Source organism: Cyprinodon tularosa, unplaced genomic scaffold (assembly GCF_016077235.1).
Source record: "Cyprinodon tularosa strain WSP-4 unplaced genomic scaffold, ASM1607723v1 ctg98, whole genome shotgun sequence".
Taxonomy (NCBI): domain Eukaryota; kingdom Metazoa; phylum Chordata; class Actinopteri; order Cyprinodontiformes; family Cyprinodontidae; genus Cyprinodon; species Cyprinodon tularosa.
In genome coordinates this window covers 1,817,929-1,836,265 of record NW_024039762.1, presented here as the reverse complement: position 1 = coordinate 1,836,265, position 18,337 = coordinate 1,817,929, and the positions used below count along the sequence as shown (strand labels likewise).

Below are 18,337 nucleotides of genomic sequence, written 5' to 3'. Positions count from 1 at the left end.
TTGACTTTAATACGATTCAGTTGTGCTCTTCCCTTGATCAGTTATTATATATTGTAGCACAAATCCTCAGACATTTTGTTTTGAAAGGTGAAAAAAAATTTTACAACTACACATTCTGGTTATGATCACGAATACCGTAATTTTCGGACTATAAGCCGCAGAAGATAAATTGCATGATTTGTACATATACAAGCCGCACCGGACTATAAGCCGCAGGTTTTTTGTTTAATTACCACATGGTTCGTGCACAGAGAGGATTGTCGGGAAAGAGGCAACTTTCTCCTATTTATTAACATTTCATTTCAACGCAATTTGCATATTTGCATACGTTAACTGTTACAATTTAGTGCAATAGAAGCTCCCATTTATTAACCGGTACGTTTGTTTCCCATAATGAGGGTGTCACACAAACTGTCTTGCGCTCGCAATGTCCGTCTTTCTCGCTGTCGTTCTGTCTCATACCACTCGCGGTAGAAGTCTGCTTCCGCGGCTACCGTACTTGGGTGTTGAAGCAAATATGACGTCAACATGGTGGATGGTAAAATCCATAGATTTAGGTATTACCCTAGTGGCCGTTAGCTGTAAAAGTCCATAGATAAGCCACATTGTTATATAAGCCGCAAGGTCGAAAAATTGTGTAAAAGTTGCGGCCTATATTCTGAAAACTACGGTATTTATTACTGGAGTCTGTTTCTTTTGATACCTATCATAAACTGTGTGGATTGGTCTTATTCGCTTTTATTAACTCCTTTATTTAAGATACCTTGTTTTCATTGAGAAGTTTTGTAGAGGTTCCCCTCCCTTTTCTTTCAACTAGTTTTTCTCCTTTTTGTAGTTGTCCAGGGAGCTTAGGCATTCTACTTTTGTTTTGTTAAGATAAGAATTGTCTTTAATTTTTAGTCAGAGGAGGGTATTTTTGTTTGTTTCTTCGTCTAGTAGACCCCGATGTTTAATGCTTCCTTTCTGTTTAAGTCGTGTGCAGAACCCTGAACTAATGAAAATAAACAATATTTTATGCGCCGTCAGATTTTGCTCTGGTTTTTTTGTAGTTGTTTACTGGATTCCTTTAATGTTTTTTGTATTGTGTGTTAATGGATTGTTTAATGTTAATGGTTCTAACATGAGGGTTAATTAGAGGGGTGTTTTTATTCATCCAGGGTTGTTGATCTGACACAAAGCGGTTACAGCAGGTATTGTTAAACTGCTAGTGAAGCTGTTGTTTGTGTTAAAAGCTTGTGTTGTGTTCATTGGCAGGCATGTGAAATTTGCATTGTGCCTGTATTCATTTTGCATAACATATGTAAATAAAATATCACTGATACATGTTTGCGTTTATTTTTTAACCACTGATGTTTAAGTTGTCAAATATTTTTTTTATTTTTTTACAAACTAGAAGAAGAATATAATAGTTCCCTGTATTAAAACTAAAGCAGCTGAAAACCGTCTGTCCTGTTGTTGAACCCAGTGTGACAGATTGGAGGTCAGAAATAATTGCAAATGCTGTACATATTAATAGAGACCATTCTGAAGCTTTTCTCTTGTGATTTACACACTTGAATAAAAACCCCTTTATCTAAGACAAAGTTCCCTCCAGACTTCATGCTTCTGCATCTTAGTGGGGGACAGCTATTCTCCATTTTCTTTTCACTTTTCCCTTTCCTGCTTTATTCTTCTCCAACTCCAGTCTTTTCACGCTCAATTTAAATTAAGCTTGCTATATTTGAAATACAAAACAATGCATTGAATCGAGGCTTTCCATGCCTCTCTCATTCTAAGAGACAGCTGGTCATATAGTCGTATTGAAATTAGCAAGTCTTTGTGAGCGTTTGACTCTATTTTTTTCCTGTATTAAGCCTTATCTGTGAAATCAAATATATGAATTAAGTGAGTTTTTTTTATTTTTTTATTAGCATGTTACCATTTGTTTTCATCGACATTTGCAACAGAGCTTAGTTTAATTCTTCCCGTTTCGTTAGAAACTATTAATATGCTAAAGATGAAAGTGTTTTTTTCCGCTTGGCATTATATTTTTCACATATTTATACTCTCTAAATATGCTTTGTTTTTTTATGCCTGGTATTTTAAAACCTCTGCTTCATAATGAAGCAGAAGCAAATTCAGTTAAGCACTAAGCGGTCATATATAAGAGACGCCATCTTTACAGGCTACAGCCTCCAAAAGTTTGTATTTATTTAGTTTATTTTGTGGGGAACAAAAAGAGTTCCTTTGTAGTGATGGGCTTTCTCTTCTTTTTTTTTGTGTGTGTTCATGTTGGTCCAGGTGTCTGAATGCATGTACTTACTGCAAGACGAAACATGCTCGAGGAGACTTGGCCAGTTATCCCATAGAGGAACTGGTGGAAAGAGCCAGGCAGTCCTTTCAGGGTGAGTATCCTGCTTTTCCTGTGAATATTTCTTATAATGATATTACGTTTTATTATGGGGAATAAAAAAAAATCAATAAAAGAGAGATCGTAATGAGAAATTACCCAAAATCATATATATTGACCCAACTTGTTGAATAAATGAACATGCCTCTGTATCCGTGTTCTTGGACAGAGGCCTGTGAGGTAGTTTAATTTATTATTCAGTGGGAGCCCATGAGTGTTGCTCTTTGTTTGCTGTGCAGTAGCAGCGTATTTGTGTGTCCTACCAGGAGGCTCTCGGTTTTAGTAACACATGTTGATGTTTTTATTCTTGGGGAGAGGCTCCTGCCAGTTGGCCCTAGTTTTATGCCAGAAGAACAGCTGTTGTGCCCTGGCATCTGTTTCTTAAGAGCACACTCCCAGAATCCCAAGCTGCACAGCGGGCTACTCTTCCATCAGAGCCGCAGGCGGGTCAAACAAGGGCAAGTTTACACACTGATAGCGCAGGAGTCCTGCACTCTTACCTAGGAGTGGTGTTGTCATCAGTTTTAGGAATTAATTGGCATGTATTATTGTCATATTGGGATGCATCTCATCACCTTCATTTGAAAGAATTAAAATAACAACAGAAATAACATCATGGGATTGTAACATGGTTAATTAGGTTAGTTTTATTCAAGCCCAAAATTTAATAGAGAATGAGAATTTAATCTCTATTTCTTGAGGTTTCACAATTACAAAATAAGATCAGATTTCTTTCCAAAATATATTAAATTGTTCATGTTCTGAAAAACGCTTTTGGTGCAACTTGGTTACATCGTCATTGTTGTATCATAAAGATATTTACAGCAGAAGAGCTTCAATATATATATATTTTTTTTTACAGTAAAGAGATGTGGAAAGGTTTTCTTCTTTTACAAACGCTTTAGATATTTGGTTATTTATTTGACTGCCGCACATGAATGTGTTGCACTTGTAACCCCTATGTGAGTCCAGCCCAATGTTTTGTGGAAAAAATTTAATATTTAACCTTTATGCCACATTTATGTCTTTATAAAATGGTTTATGCAGCTTGGCTTATTTTTATACATCTTTTAAAGTGTTAATTACAGCATTATTTCAATCTTATTTACGAAAGTATTGGATGTGTTGGTAAACACCCTAAGGCTATTTGGACAGCCTGCTAAAAACAGCCTTAAATCTACACCAGATGACAACAAAATGTTGAGATCTGAATCCGGTGCTTTTTGCCAGTGGTCATTCTCAGTGTAGATTTTCCCTAATTTGCTGATGCACAAAAAAATCCACTAATTTAATCTGCTTTTCTAATCTAAGTTGTGAATTTTTATAATAAGTATATTATCATAATAAATGTGCTTTATAGCTTAGTTTAAGGAAGTTTTCCCGGTTTAAAGTGGAAGGTATATTTATCTCTGGTATGTTAAATAAAATGGGACATTTTGTTTCTGCATGGCATGTACATTTGTTAGAGCCATTACTTAATTTAACTTTTGTTTTGAGGAGGCTCCTATTATATAGGAGGAATCCAAACTAAAACGAAGACGCCCTTGTGAAGGACAGCTCTTAGTAAATCCCTCCCAGAACTCTCCCAAACAGCTGCATCCATGCCACTGCCACAGGGTGGGCATTGAAGGGCAAACACACCAGCTGCCCAGACCTTCATCTGTGTCTGTGTAGTTTTAACATATAGGTGATTTTTTATTTATTTTTTTTATTTTTTTGGAGAAAATAAAACACCCCGATCACCGATTGGGAGACGAGAGTTGGTAAACAGTCACAGGTTTCCTAGTGGAGTTTTTTTTTCTTCTTTTAATTCAACAGAAAATGGAATAACAAGATTTGATTATTTGTTCATTGAATATCATAACTCTGTGGCCAGAATTACCCATAATGTCACAGATCTTTTCTGTAACCATAACAGTCAAGATTGGAGCTGCAATGGAGCGATGTTTTTTTAATTATGTCCTGCATAACAAGGACATATCTTTACAATATCAACAACTGGCTGCTGAAAGAGCTTTTCTTTAACAATTAATTTTTTTTGTCTTACATCCATAGTTGTCTAATTGGTTGTAACCTCTTCCAGCTGACTGTTATTCCTGCCTTTGAAATCAGGCTTTACCAGCTCCTTTCTAGACTGATATGCTGTAACTCAGTCTTTCTGGTGAGTCTAGGTAAAGCAGTCTGACGAGATGTCAGCTATTTCTATGCGTGATGACATTGTAGCCCAAGACTAAAGCTTCCCTTAAGGGAATAAAGTGTACAAATTAACACTGAACCTTTATTTTTTTTATTTCTGTTTTACAAACTCTCTAGTCATCAAGTTGCCCGGTGCCCCTCTCCAAAACATACACACGGCTTTCCTTATGCTGCATTTTTCAAACTTGTTTTACTTAAAATTGCCATTCTGCTCAACTTTCTTCACTCTTATCTGCTCATCATATTTTGGGGGCTGCTTGGTCTGAGTGTCTAATTATCTATAGGGCTCATTAATAAAATGATATTGAATCATGAAATGCTTTAAGCTACAGCAGAGTTATACATTTGCTGTGACAATATGTAACTCCAATGCCTGTAATCAGCCCCCTTCTGGTCAGAGCTCCATTATATATCAAAGTTATCTTAGTTTTTCTTCTTTATTGTTTGTCTAATACATATTTTGATGTCGGTTGTTTTTTATTCTCCTGAAAGAACAGCCTAATTGTGCCCATTCTGAATCCTTTGTATCGATGATGTAGGGCTGTGCCAAAATATATCTTCCCTCCCTATTGTTTTGCTTTTGGTCATCACATTTCATATCAGTCAGACCGCAGCCTTTAGCTTACACATTCCTATGTTTTTTTTTTTTTTGTTTTTCAGTTCCCCCTAACTACATCGTAGTCGAGATAATTTTATGAGAAATTATATCAAACAGTACAATCCATATCCTATTCTCCATTTATTGTAATGATCATTAAATCCATAAACCAACACTGCAAAATGTATTTGATTTGGTTGGTCATGATCATGTTATGCTCTGGTTGTTATAGTAACACACCTTTTCTGTTATGCCTTTGCGGTCCAAATACTGCCCTTCATTGTTTTGGTATGTTTTGTCCTTACACTGATTTATTATGTGACATTTATCCTTAGATCTAAAATATGTTAAAGAGAGATATTGAGGGAAAGCCATAAAATATGACTGCTGTCAGAGGTTGAATTTTATAGTTACACAATGAAGGACCTTTGGGAGCTCACAGAGTCAAATAAAAGACAATGAGAAGTGAGACCAAGAGGAGTGTGAGATTTTAGTGTTAGGGCGTAGTGATCAGAGGTCATTGATTGGTTCTTTATCACCAACTGGTACCAGAACGATCATCTTTAATTCAAATAGTTTTCAAAGAATAGGAGCAAGCATCTACAGTTTGGTGACCGTTACTTCCCAAAGGAAAGCACTGAAATTATTTTGTTTTGTTTTCTTAAACCTTATATAATTTCGATAAACTGATATGACCAATCTAAAAGCAGTTTTACTAAAAACAACACAAGTCTAACAGTATACAGCTTGTTCACTGAAGAGCATTTATATAATAATAAAGAAATGGTCTAAAAAGAAATTTAAAAAGAAGTTCATTTTGATCGGATTTTATTCACATCAAATCATATAAATTTCTGTCCAATCCAGGAACAATGCATTAAGAAAAGGGTGATTTTAAGATTTTATAATTTATGTTGTTTTTAATTTGTGACTTGGTTCTAGAAAGCTTTCAGTGGACTGTTCCTACTGATTGGCATTATTTATAAGTAGGTTTAATCAAAACAGATTTTCTTTATTCAAAAATATTCAGATTTGTACTCTACTTGTTCATCTGATGTATATATTTTCTGTTGGATTTGATTTCTGTTTTTATAAACAGATGAAATCATTTGTCACCTTTCCAAATGAAAGGCAAAGTATTTTCTCTATCAAATGTTTTTGTTAGGTTTTGAATTACATTATAGCAGTGTAGCAATTCCCCTATTCTCTCTGTCTCACTCTATTAGCCACCTTTTTCTTATCTCAAATAAATTGAGTCTTACAAAACCACACTGCAATTTGATTTACTGTTTGATCCATTTTGAATAAAAATAAACTGAAAGTATGAATTGCTAATTTTGAGTGGCCAACCTGCCAGTTTTAGAGCTATTTGATTGGCTTATCTCAGGGAACTTTGAAAGGATTTATGGGATTTATTCAAATGCTATTTGAGGTATATGGCTCTCATTTCATCTGGAAAAAGGTGGGAGAATGTGAGTGCACAGCTTTTAAAGTAATCTGAATTATTCAAATGTATGAATGTATAATTTTTAACATCAGAGGGGTTTGTTAATGCATGCAGGTAATGGAGGCTGTGAATGTCATGGCAAATGACAAGCTTGTGGGTGTGTATGTCTGTTTGGGAGAGGAGTGGAGAGGTTTATATGTGGAGTTATGTGTGACATGTTGAGAAGAGGAGAGTGGGCTGGCCTGTGTGTCAGGAGGAAAGGGTGCATCTTAGGGTGCATCTTAAGGTGCGTATTTGTCAAAGAAATGAAGGTGTTAAGTCTGGTGTTTGATAGTTTTTTGAAAGTGGGAGTATCCTCCTTAAGTTCTTGAATAAATGATAGAAATCCTCTTACTTCGGGATGTTTTTCTAGACAAAGTATCCTAGTAAACATTCACTCTTCATTTGTCTCTTCATAGTGTTTTAAGTTTTTTCACTACCAGCTTTTTAAATGGTATAATGGTCTGTTTTTCCCTTCCTTGATATCGTGCATTGTGACCAAAGAGCTTTAGACTTTTCATCCAGACCTTGGTTTGATTTTGCAGCATCATCTCAAGCAGACGGTTGGAGCCGATCCCAGCAGACTTTGAAAAGGAAAAAAAACAGCCTGGTCAGGTTCATGTACCTGTGGCCGTTTATGGCCTTAAAATTATTTCAGAACAGTAGAGCAAAGATGTGTGAAAGATTGTGAAAGGTAAATCCAAAAGTATATAGCTAAATATAATGCAGTTATTTAGTATATTCAGATAATATATTTAATTTAGGAGTTTAGGCTATCCAGTGGTGGTCATTAGGAGAGATGCAGGCTGCAGCCTGGACAGCTTACCTGTCTATTACAGGACAGTAGAGACGCATAGGAAAAACAGCCACTCACACCCATAACCAAGGATAGTTTGGAGAGGACGGAGGTCCATTATACACAGCTGAATAATAAATAAAACCAGGCTTTGCTTAGCCTGGTCAGTGCATCCTGGCTTTATCTGCTCAGTAGGTGTGGTTACATTAAGCCAGGTGTAAGTAAGCAAGCTAAATGGAGACCATTTAGCTTGTTCACAGATTCATTGATTTAGTAAACGTTAGATCGTCTTAATGCCTAAATAGCCTAGAATATATATTTCCTGACCCCCTCTCTGAACTGGAAATGTCATGTTTATCAGATGAACAGTGGAAGCCAACATATCCAGATCTTTAAATTTATAGATTGATACCAGTTCTTTTATCCCGACATTAATTTTCTGTGTTGTAATGGTTCTTTGACTTTTATACAGGAGATGGGTATATTATGAATGACATCTGACATTAAAAACTGCGTCAAAAAATGGATTTGACTGACATCCATGTTTTTTCTGTTATGTTTTTATTCCCAGAATTAATGGTAGCAGTCCGCATCACAGATCATCTGAAACAATAATGAATACTGTAATTCTCATAATACCTTTATGTATTTAACTCAGTCTTACCTGAATGTTTTATTTTATTTTTTATTTGTTGAGATGTTTTTGTTATTTGGTTTTTAACAGCAGCTAGCAAGTCATGTGAAATGTGTATAACCAAAACCAACAGACAAGATACGTAACCAGAGGTTTTGTAAAACCATTGGCCACAAAATCATATTGTGATTTTAAAATATCACATTTTTTTCATCACATTGATGCTGGTGGGAAGAGCTTACATTTTAGGGCCAACAATTCAGCTCATCTTTTTGTTAGCAATATGCGTTTCCTTCTCAGACTAAAGTAAAAAATCAAGTCAGCTTTTTGTTTGATAGCTTTAATGTGATAGCTATAGGTAGCCATCATTATTGCTACCTCTCAGGAATAACCAAGGCAACATATTCCGTGAGATGCGCTAAGGAGCCAGGGCTGACCAGAGAGAAAAGCTCTATTTTTGTTTTGGTCCCCGAACTCCTCACTGCTGCAGACGCCTTGTCATTTTAAACTGTCACCAGGGTGTGTTTGAAATGACCCCGTCGAAAACAGGATGTGACGCTTCCTAGACACAAACACACAAGGATCATTCCAACATGACACAATACATTAGCATGTGACATGCATCGCAGCAATCATGACGCAACTTTGTTTTTAGACTCTGAGGCTTGAGGCTTGCATAGAGCAACATTACATTTATTTATTGTGCCAAAAGAACAAGATAATGAAACATTTATTTTTTTCTTATAATTATATAACTGGATGTTGGGAATGATCTTTCTGCTCAGATTAGTCCCTGCTTCTTATGCACTGAAGGCAAAAAAAAGCACTAATGTTAACAGACATCTGCTTTCTTCTCATTTCTACATGACTGCTAGCATCAGTGTTAAACACTGATATTACGAGAAATGACACTGCTTAGATTCAGGGTTCTAGCTGGGTGATATATAGACACAGATAGACAGATGCATGGGTGAGCTCTTTGGGTAGGTCTAACATCTGTGACAGGTGTCAGCTCCTGTTTGCCTCCCCTGCTGAGTTTAGGCCAGAAGAGGCTGCCAAAGTTTACCGGCCACAATCCTGAATGGCTGAGTGGATCATTCAGGTTGTAAGATATAGTTTAGTGCCTTTGCATCACACCTTGAATCGGATTACAGAAGGCTCAGTGAACCATGCAGGGGAAGACTGGTCATCAACTCAAAACAGAAAAGGTTGGAGAGAAGAATTTAATCTTGGAGGAAAATGATTTGACAGATTCACTCGGTCAAAGCAGATGTGTTTTTTTTTTTTTTTGTAGAAGTTGATGAGCTGTTAGCATTATCAGAGTGCCGAGACTGAAAACAGAACTCAAAGCATAGAACGAGCAAGAGATTTGAATATTGAAGGAGGCATTGATCACAGTTTAGTTACGGAAGTGCAATCTATTGAAAAGAAGGGGAAAAGTGCCGAGCATGCAGGAAGGAGTACAATTTTCCTGTATGAGGGCATTCTGATTCATTATCCACTGCTAGAGTTCTCATGGAGGAGCTAAAATGGATTTTCTGAATCGCTTCCAGGCCAATAACTCGCTGATGTTTTGCACACAGACAGAGGTTTTCCCCATGTGTGCAACAACTGAGATATAACCCAGACTACAGCAACACAGAGTGCGCCAGGGTTCAGCCATACATTATGTCACCACTCCTGTACCCAAGCACTATGCAGCGATAACCTGTCATGTGTGCAGAGCTCTGAAACATTTCAACAGATGTATAGCGGTGTCAGTTGCACTGAAATCTTTTTTTTCCCACAAGTACGGGCCAAATTTCAAAAGAAAAAAATAGCTCGCTCTAAGCTATACAAATATGCACACCAGGTTTCATAAACTAAACTTGACTTCAACTGTTACCATTGTTCTTTGCTCTCTACTACATGCTTTTCCAGTATTAACACCTGATTTTTCTCTCAAAATTGATATGGTAAGCCTTAGTCTAGTTTAATATTAAACATAAAAGAGAAATAATACCAAAAATAGTGTAGTTTTTTTCAGTAAAATTGAAGGGAATTTAATTCACTTCAGAAAGTGGTGCTGGCGTAAAGTAAAAACACATAATGATATATTTCAAGAAAAATATATATAATTATTCTGACTTATAGCTAATTAAAACCCAACAATCTGTTTCTCAGAAATATGGAGTATTAATGAAGACATTTAGCAAAGCAATACTGTATCACATTAATTTTAGTGCACTGTGAAAAAAAATTATGTACTGCACAGCACACACACTCAATAATTAGTGCTTGTTTTGCATGAATCACTGCATTCATGCAGAGTAGTATTGAGGCAGTAAGACTGCAGCACTGTCTGGGTGTCCAGGTTACTGTAATGATGCCCTCAGTTTGTTTCGTTGGGTCTACCTTTCATCCTCATCGTCCTAATACCCCACAAATTGTCGGTTGACTTTAGGGTTTGTTTATTTAAAGCCAAAAAAAAAAATGCACATGCCCAACCCTGTAACAGAGTGTCTGCCCTAAATCCCTCAATCACTATATAGAGTGCGGGACATTTAATAGTATTCATGGGGAACTCGGTTAACTGACCGTTTGGACAGATCATCACTAGTTTTTGCTCCCCGTTGGTCAGGTAACTCCTCCTCTACTGCCCGGTGCCTCTGCCAACTTTATTAGTCGCCGCTGTCGGGTAGCGATAGCCTGTGGTGACCGCGGGCCGCGGTGGCAGCAAATCCCATAATGCTTTGCGAGGAGAGCTCTCTATTCAAAGCATTCTGGGATATATCTGCCTCTTCTGATGCATTTTCTTCTCAGACACTTCGTACACACTCATTCTCTTACAACCCTCTGCCACTTTTAAAGAACTGTGGTGAGAAAGGTGAGCTTCAATGACTGTCTGAAACCGTAGCTCACCACACATATACGCCTGAAAGTGCTCATGTTCAGAAAAAGATAGCTAACGGCACGGCCTTACATAAACACATCACCAGAATGATTGACAATTAGGAGGACTACTTATTTAGAAATAAGCACATCCTCCACTATACCTGTAAGTGAAATGTTAAGGGCTATAATGTCTTCCTAAAACAACAGCTGATATATTTCCAGGTCATGACTGGGTTTGACCTCAGACTGAGATGCTGATTTCCAAATAGGCTCACCTCTTTACTGGACTCTAATCTTCTCAGGTTCATGAAGAAGGAACGATTGGGACAATTATGGCCATATCCTCGACATGTCTGTAGAACCTCTGACTCCAGTTACCAACTGGCATGTGCATATTTTCATCCTTCCACTAAACTTTCCATTTATGTGCCTTGATAAAACCCTCTAAATAAACCTCATTCTGGTGTCAGTGACTATCTGCTATAGACATTTAGAAGCAGAAGTCTTCCCCACAATGATAAAGGTAAAAAACACAAGAGTTTTATTGTTTTTCTTTTGTTTCATATTATACATTTTCAAGAAAATTTAAATCAGTTTTTTGTAATTGCCTGCAATCTATTATCATCAGAATCAAAGACCTAAATAATCAAACTATTACCATGTGTAATGACATTATGCAATATGAGTTTCCTTTTTAATTCCTGAAATCACATTTTTTTAAACAAATTATATTTATCTTTTAATCAAACAACAATTTAGCCTAATCCTGAAGCTCAATATAGCTTTATTCTGAGACATTCAGATTACATTGTTGTAATTTAAAATGGTCACCAAAGGTGATTTAGGACAATGTTAAAATATTGTCACCTTTAATGGAACCTTTCAGGACCACATTCCTTTATGATGGCATAGTGACTGCAGAGCTGAGGGTTTTTTTTTATTTTATTTCCTCCTTGTGTTTTTCTTGTCTGAGACAATTAATTATAGTTTTAGAAAATATGAAGAAAGATGGGCTTTTGTCATCACTAAATAAGGAAAAAAGGAGCCAGTAGATCACTTTTTTTTTTGCTATTTGTCCCATACACACAAGGAGTCCTTCCTGAGGCTTTCTCTCCAGGCAAGGTTTGTATAACCCAGCTGCAGCCTCACCTCTAGCACAGCTCATTATGCACGGACATGAGGCTCTTTGTGTGTTCATATGCGTCTGTCTGTTTATTCTTGGTTTGACAAGTCGAAAGCCACTGGGACAGTAAAGAGGAGAGGGGACTGTTATTTTCTTTTCTCAGTTCTTGTGCTATTATATATATATATATATATATATATATATATATATATATATATATATATATATATATATATATATATATATATATATATATATATATATATATATATATATATATATATATATATATATAGCTGGTGTACCCCTAAAGTTCGGCCTAACTAGTGCTGTCCTTCATTTGTGCCTCTGCCCCTATATTCTTCCATGACCTCTTTTAATTCTCTCCCTGAGCTGGACAAAAAGACAGCAGAGGGTGGTGTGTGCATGCGCGTGTGTGTACCGTCTCCTCCTGTGATTTAGTGCCAAGCTGGCAGCCGAGCACAGTGAATAGGGGGCCCCTTCCATACAAAGAGAGCACATACACAGAGACACACGCACAACTCCTAGTCAATGCCAGACTGCAGGCCACCAACCACACACCTGGCATGCTGCTATTATGTCACCAGTGTGCTGTGCGTCTGCGTGCGCTAGCGTGTGTTTGTGCGGGATTGTGTAAGTCCAGCAGACACCATCTGCTCCGTCCTCTGTGAACTTGTCCACACTCTTCCTCTTGCTGTTCCACTTTGCCACATTAGAATAGTTCACAACCCGTTGGTCACTTTATTTTACTGTACTTCCACTGAAATGCACTTTGCTACTAAATACCATTAGGTTACTCCTTGGCCTCACTGGTATTTACAACTGTAATGGCTAACGTGCTCAATTGCTGTGACACTATGTGACAACCTTAATATGCAACTTAAGATTTCTTTGCTATATTATTGGATAAATGCATTCAGTTAAACATTTTGAGTTTTAAAAATTATTCTCCTGATGCACTTTTTGAAAGAAAAAGATAGAATAATTATGATTGAAGAACTGACGGCACCTATAAAAGCTAAAATAATCTTTCTAATAAAGGAAGAAAATTGTATTAGATTGTTTCTTTGAGGTGTATTTAAAAAAATAATTTTTTTTTTCCTTTTTCTACTGTTAGATATTACACTGATGATTTTTTCCTGAAACGTTTAATCTTCCTGATATTCTCTTCACCTATTCACACCAAAAGGCTTCTGTGTATTGGTGTTTTTCTTCTGCTCAATATACCGTAGGGGGGAGGGGACACCTGTTCCCCGCTCAATCAATAGGTGGCAGTAAAAGACTTGAATTTATGTTGGAGCCATGTGCTTGGCTCCCTGTTTTCTGAGAGTCGCCTTGTGCCTGGTAAAATGTTTAACTGCTGGAAATCCTCTGACTCACATTTGGGTTTTATTTCCTTCTCCTAGAGCGTCTTTCTATTTGTACACCTTCCCCATTTCTTTAGCTGTTTGGCACATTGTTGTTCTATCATGTAATAAACAATTTCTTACTGTTCTAATTCTCCAAAATGTCTATAAATTAGTTTAATATGAGGGAACATGAAAATTTTTCTCTATTGGCTTTCCGTCCAAAGTGTTTATTTTCCAGTGATTTGTCAGAATAAGTCCAGAACTAACTCCCATTTTAAGAGGGAGATCCTATCACTGTATATTCTATGTCCACAATCAAGTCCTAAGCAGTAAAGCCTATAAAAGCTATACATTTATTAACCCCAATGGAGTTACAGTGCAGTAAACACACAGAGAGGAGCAAATAAACATGCAAAAACATGTGGCTCAAATTATGAGGTTTGTTAGTTTCCATAGAAAGTGTTCACTTAACGAGGGGTTGGGGGTGTATTTATCCATTTAGTTCAGGTTGAACAGCATTTAAGTGTTAGAGCAGTCCCATTAACGTCTTTGAATCTTAAAAAGGTCCAGATTTCTCTCATTTAGCTGGATTATTTTTTAAGATCCAATTATTAGATTGTAACCTCCTGGGCATTAGTATCCTGACCTTAAGACTCTTTATAATGAATATTCACCAATCATCTTTACAATCAGTAATCTTTAAATGTTTAATATTATAATATTAGATTTTTTCTTAAAGCTCTAAAATAGCAGAGCAAGATGTAAATGTAACCTTTTTAAATCTTAAGCAGGAAACAGGAACCAGTTTTCAAACTGTTTCATCTTTAACAGTCACTCCATAGAGAAAAAACAAAACAAACAAACTTCGGATTATTTTTTTTCTTATCCGTTTAGCGGATTCTCTAAAATATCTTGTGCTAATTATTTTGTTTCCACCACCAACTCTACAGTCTTTCACACTGAGGTAGGGTCTGTAAAAGAGTGATGCTTTTCTTAACCGTGTGTTTTAGCACTTCTCTTAGAGGTGTTTGTGGTATAATTTGCTCAAAAAGCGACATAGAATCCCGTTAGTTGTCCCAAAAAAAAAAAAAAAAAGATAAATTCCCTTTGTAATTTCTATGACCGTTACTTTTCCAGCTCTCTGTATAAAAAAGGGCTACTGAAATGTTTTATCTAATGTGGACTTTTATGTAACTCCCTACATTATCTCTGTACAGCTGTGTGCTCAGTCAGTTGCTGGATGTTTGATTCAGGACCCTGTGTTTGCTGACGGAGTGGAGGGTTTGAATCCACAAGTTTGTTACCACTGCTCTCATGATCTTGCCCCTAACATTCTGTGCTGCAGCTGCACAGACAATCCCTCCATCTTAGCCTTTAACAAGTGACCCACTCAAACTGAGCACAACCCCCACTGATGTGCATTTAAACAAATGAAGCCGGCAACGAGTGGCAGCAGTGGTGCTGGATTTGAGTGCATGCTCTCTGCTTACAGACATAACATCCACCCCTCCGTGCAGCCTGGGGTCTCAATCCTGTCACTCTAATGTGAATGAGCGCTTCCTAAGACGGACTTAAAATATAAAAGGAACAAGATAGATTAAATATTTAACATTAATTCCAATCGGTAAAAAACAAAAAAAATATCTATGATCCTATCAAATATGGATTGTCTTATTACACATAATGCTTTTTGTTCAGATTTGTCTTTTATACTGGAGGATCTGCTTTTCTCCAAGTCTTGTTAACATTTTTCCTCCATAGATTTTACGTCCAGTTAAAGTAATTTCACTTTTGGCACAGGCTGTGTTTCAAGGTTTCATAAATCATTTTAACTTTATATAAGATCGACACGTCTGCAAAGTCTGTGTGGCCAAATTGTCATATTTAGCTTCCATGCCCCGTGCGGCGTCCATACAGGTGGAATATCTGCACCATGCACCTAGAAAAATTGGTATCTATATGGACGCATCTGTACAGAGAGACATAGCGAGTGGGCAACAGCTTCTACCTGCAAGGGTTTGATGTAAACATCTAGAGACATCTTGTGATTCAACTCATAAATACCACTGCTATCAACAAATAGTGAATAAGTCTTCCAAATAAATGACTGTTGCTCTTGGAGGGCACAAAGAGGCTTTGAAAAAGTTGTAGCTGTGTTTTCTACTTTGCATGTAGTTTGTTGTTGTAAGCTAGCTGTTTGTGCTGTACACGCCCCCTGGAGCTGGCCACAATGGGCAAAAGGCTGCAAACATTGTGACAGGCTGCTCATTTTCGGCCTTGATCGTATATGCTAGGAGAAATACTCAATCCTTACCATTTGCAAATCAGTAGTCTTGCCTGCAAGCTGAATTATCGCGCCATTTGTGAATTCACAAACACAAATATCCAATTATGCTCCTGCTACAACCGTTCAAGAACCAACCAAAAACAAGACGGCCAATCACGTTGCAGAATTATGGTTTAAGGCAGGACATACAGCCTGGAGGAAAACAACCCAGCTGAACCGAAATAAAAATGCCAGCAAGGTCGGACACTGCTTCTTTCACACCTGTTTTGTTAGAATCCATAAATTTTTAAAAGAAGAGGAGCAAGAAGTGTGGTGTGCATTTTGAATGAAAAAGATATTTATGCCTTTTTACGTGCCAGTTGGCTCAAACAGTAGCGTGGTGTGTCGCTGTCTGCTGGAATTCCCTCCTTTTCAATAGGAGTCGTCTCAGGTGTTAATGTGTAGATCTTAAATGAATCTGATAAACATGATCATTCTAGCTTACCAAATGAGCAAACCTGTAGGTATCAACTGTTTTTTGATGACCTTTTTATTATTTAAAAAATTTAAAATGGAACAATTGGAACTTTTCATAGTAATGTATAATTTAATGTAAATATAAATATATATATATATATATATATATATATATATATATATATATATATATATATATATATATATATATATATATATATATTGTTCACGTGTCAGCTGTAATGGATTATTGAAAGGAGAAATAACTGAAATTTCACATTTAGCTTCACTGTAGACCAAAACAAGATATGTGATAAACAATCTATCTGGCTATTATGCTATTAATTGTTTCCCCATTTGCATTAACGCTGTATGATTTACATGATGGCAGAATCAGTAACCCTTCCTCAAAAGCAATCTTAGTTGCTCCTTTGCTATGCTGGCATTTTATGGACAAGGAGCAAAGCCCTATGTGGCAGGTATTCATATATTCATATGTGCAGGTATTCATATGTGCGTTCATGCATGCGTTCCCAGCATGACTTGTAAATAATAGACTATAGAACAACACATAGTGATGGTGTGTGACATTACACCATAATTCTATGAAAAAGGCACTTTCTGTTTAAAGTAATTAATTATTGCTTATTGGCTGTAAAATTTGACAAATCCATCTCACATTAATTTGATTCAGCTACTGATTATTTGATTTAGCATCTTCCTCCCCAAATCATATTCTGTTAAGGACCCAGTTGAGTCCAAAAGTTCAATTTATTGTTTTTTATTTAACTCTAAACTGAAATACTTTATTAACTGACTTTAAAACTCAGTGTAAATTGCTAAATGGCAGTTATTCCCTTTATTTGATATCGGTATTAGATTTAAATACCCTTTTAATTAGATCTTCATAGTAGTCTATTAGCCAATTGAGAAAGGGAATTAATTAAATCTGCTCTCAGGTTTCGCTGGTATTGACCATCCAAACACTGACACATACAGCACCTAAACTAAACACCACAATTAGTGTGTCTACCTGTAATTGACTCCAACCTTACATCAATGCTGTGATCAACACACCTCATTACCTGAAAGAGAAAAAGAAATCAAATGGAGTCTAATAAAAAATGGCTAGAGAAACTAAAGAAATGCCAGTAAGAAAACGAGGAGAGAATGTTCACTGTGCTCCAAACATGTTTATAAAGTTATCTACTACTAAGCTATCTGTTTTATATCAGTTTAACTGTTGATCCTCAACCAGATCAGGGCGCAACTTGTTTTCTTATTTTTTCCCCCAAACACTCAATCTTCAACATTTATTTTTCCTTTGGTTTAGAAAAGCTGCTCCAGTTGTTCTCTTTTCACTCCATCTCTGAATCGTTTTTTTCTTTAATGTTGTTGTGATTAAAATCAGTTATTAAAGCTCAACAGAATTTTATTCATACGTTATTTATACTCAAAGGTGATCATTCTTCTTTCCCCCATTTACTGCATGTTGGACAGTGGCTCATCCTTTTCCCAGTCACATCTGAAGACAGATAGATGCAAACTTACTGGTTATATTTAAAATGGCCAAACATTGGTCCACCTTTGATTCCCTGTTGTGATAAAGACCTGAAGTCACACTATTAAAAAGTAAACTCAAATGTACTTTTCCCTTTAGTTTAATGTTCTAATTTACCCACGGCATGTTTTAATGACTAATTAAATATTGAAACAACTTACTAATAGCAATTTTAGCTAATTAAGAGCTATTAAACTGTGGGACAGATTGAGGCACAAACTTGAGGCTATACTTGAATATTTTTGTTTCAGTCAACAGTTACATCTGATTAACTTTCACCTTTGCAAAACTGTACCAATATTGCGAGTGTCATAATAATACAGCCAACTCCAAGTGTGAATCTGATTTAATTTTAGTTTAAAATAGCTCATTTTAATTAGCTAATTGTAAACGAGCTTCAAACCTAAATGGCTGATAACGAATGGACTTTTAAAATTCATTGGAAAGTCTGCTGAAGGGAGTGGGAGTCCATTTGAAAATATTAAAATAAGCCCTGTGACCCAAAAGCAGAAATGCATTTCTATTATAGCTGCAGTGTAGTACACTCGCATCCTCTTGGTGTGATTT

The 18,337-nt window shown here is 36.4% G+C and overlaps 1 protein-coding gene across 1 annotated transcript in view; it reads left to right on the top strand.

The window, feature by feature from the left end:
• cdkal1 (CDK5 regulatory subunit associated protein 1-like 1) overlaps window positions 1–18,337 on the top strand; it is a 260,805-nt gene that overhangs the window by 102,820 nt on the left and 139,648 nt on the right. Inside the window, exon 8 of the mRNA XM_038275895.1 lies at window positions 2,281–2,384. Within this exon, the coding sequence (XP_038131823.1) occupies window positions 2,281–2,384 (104 nt within the window). The remainder of the gene's footprint in view (window positions 1–2,280; window positions 2,385–18,337) is intronic.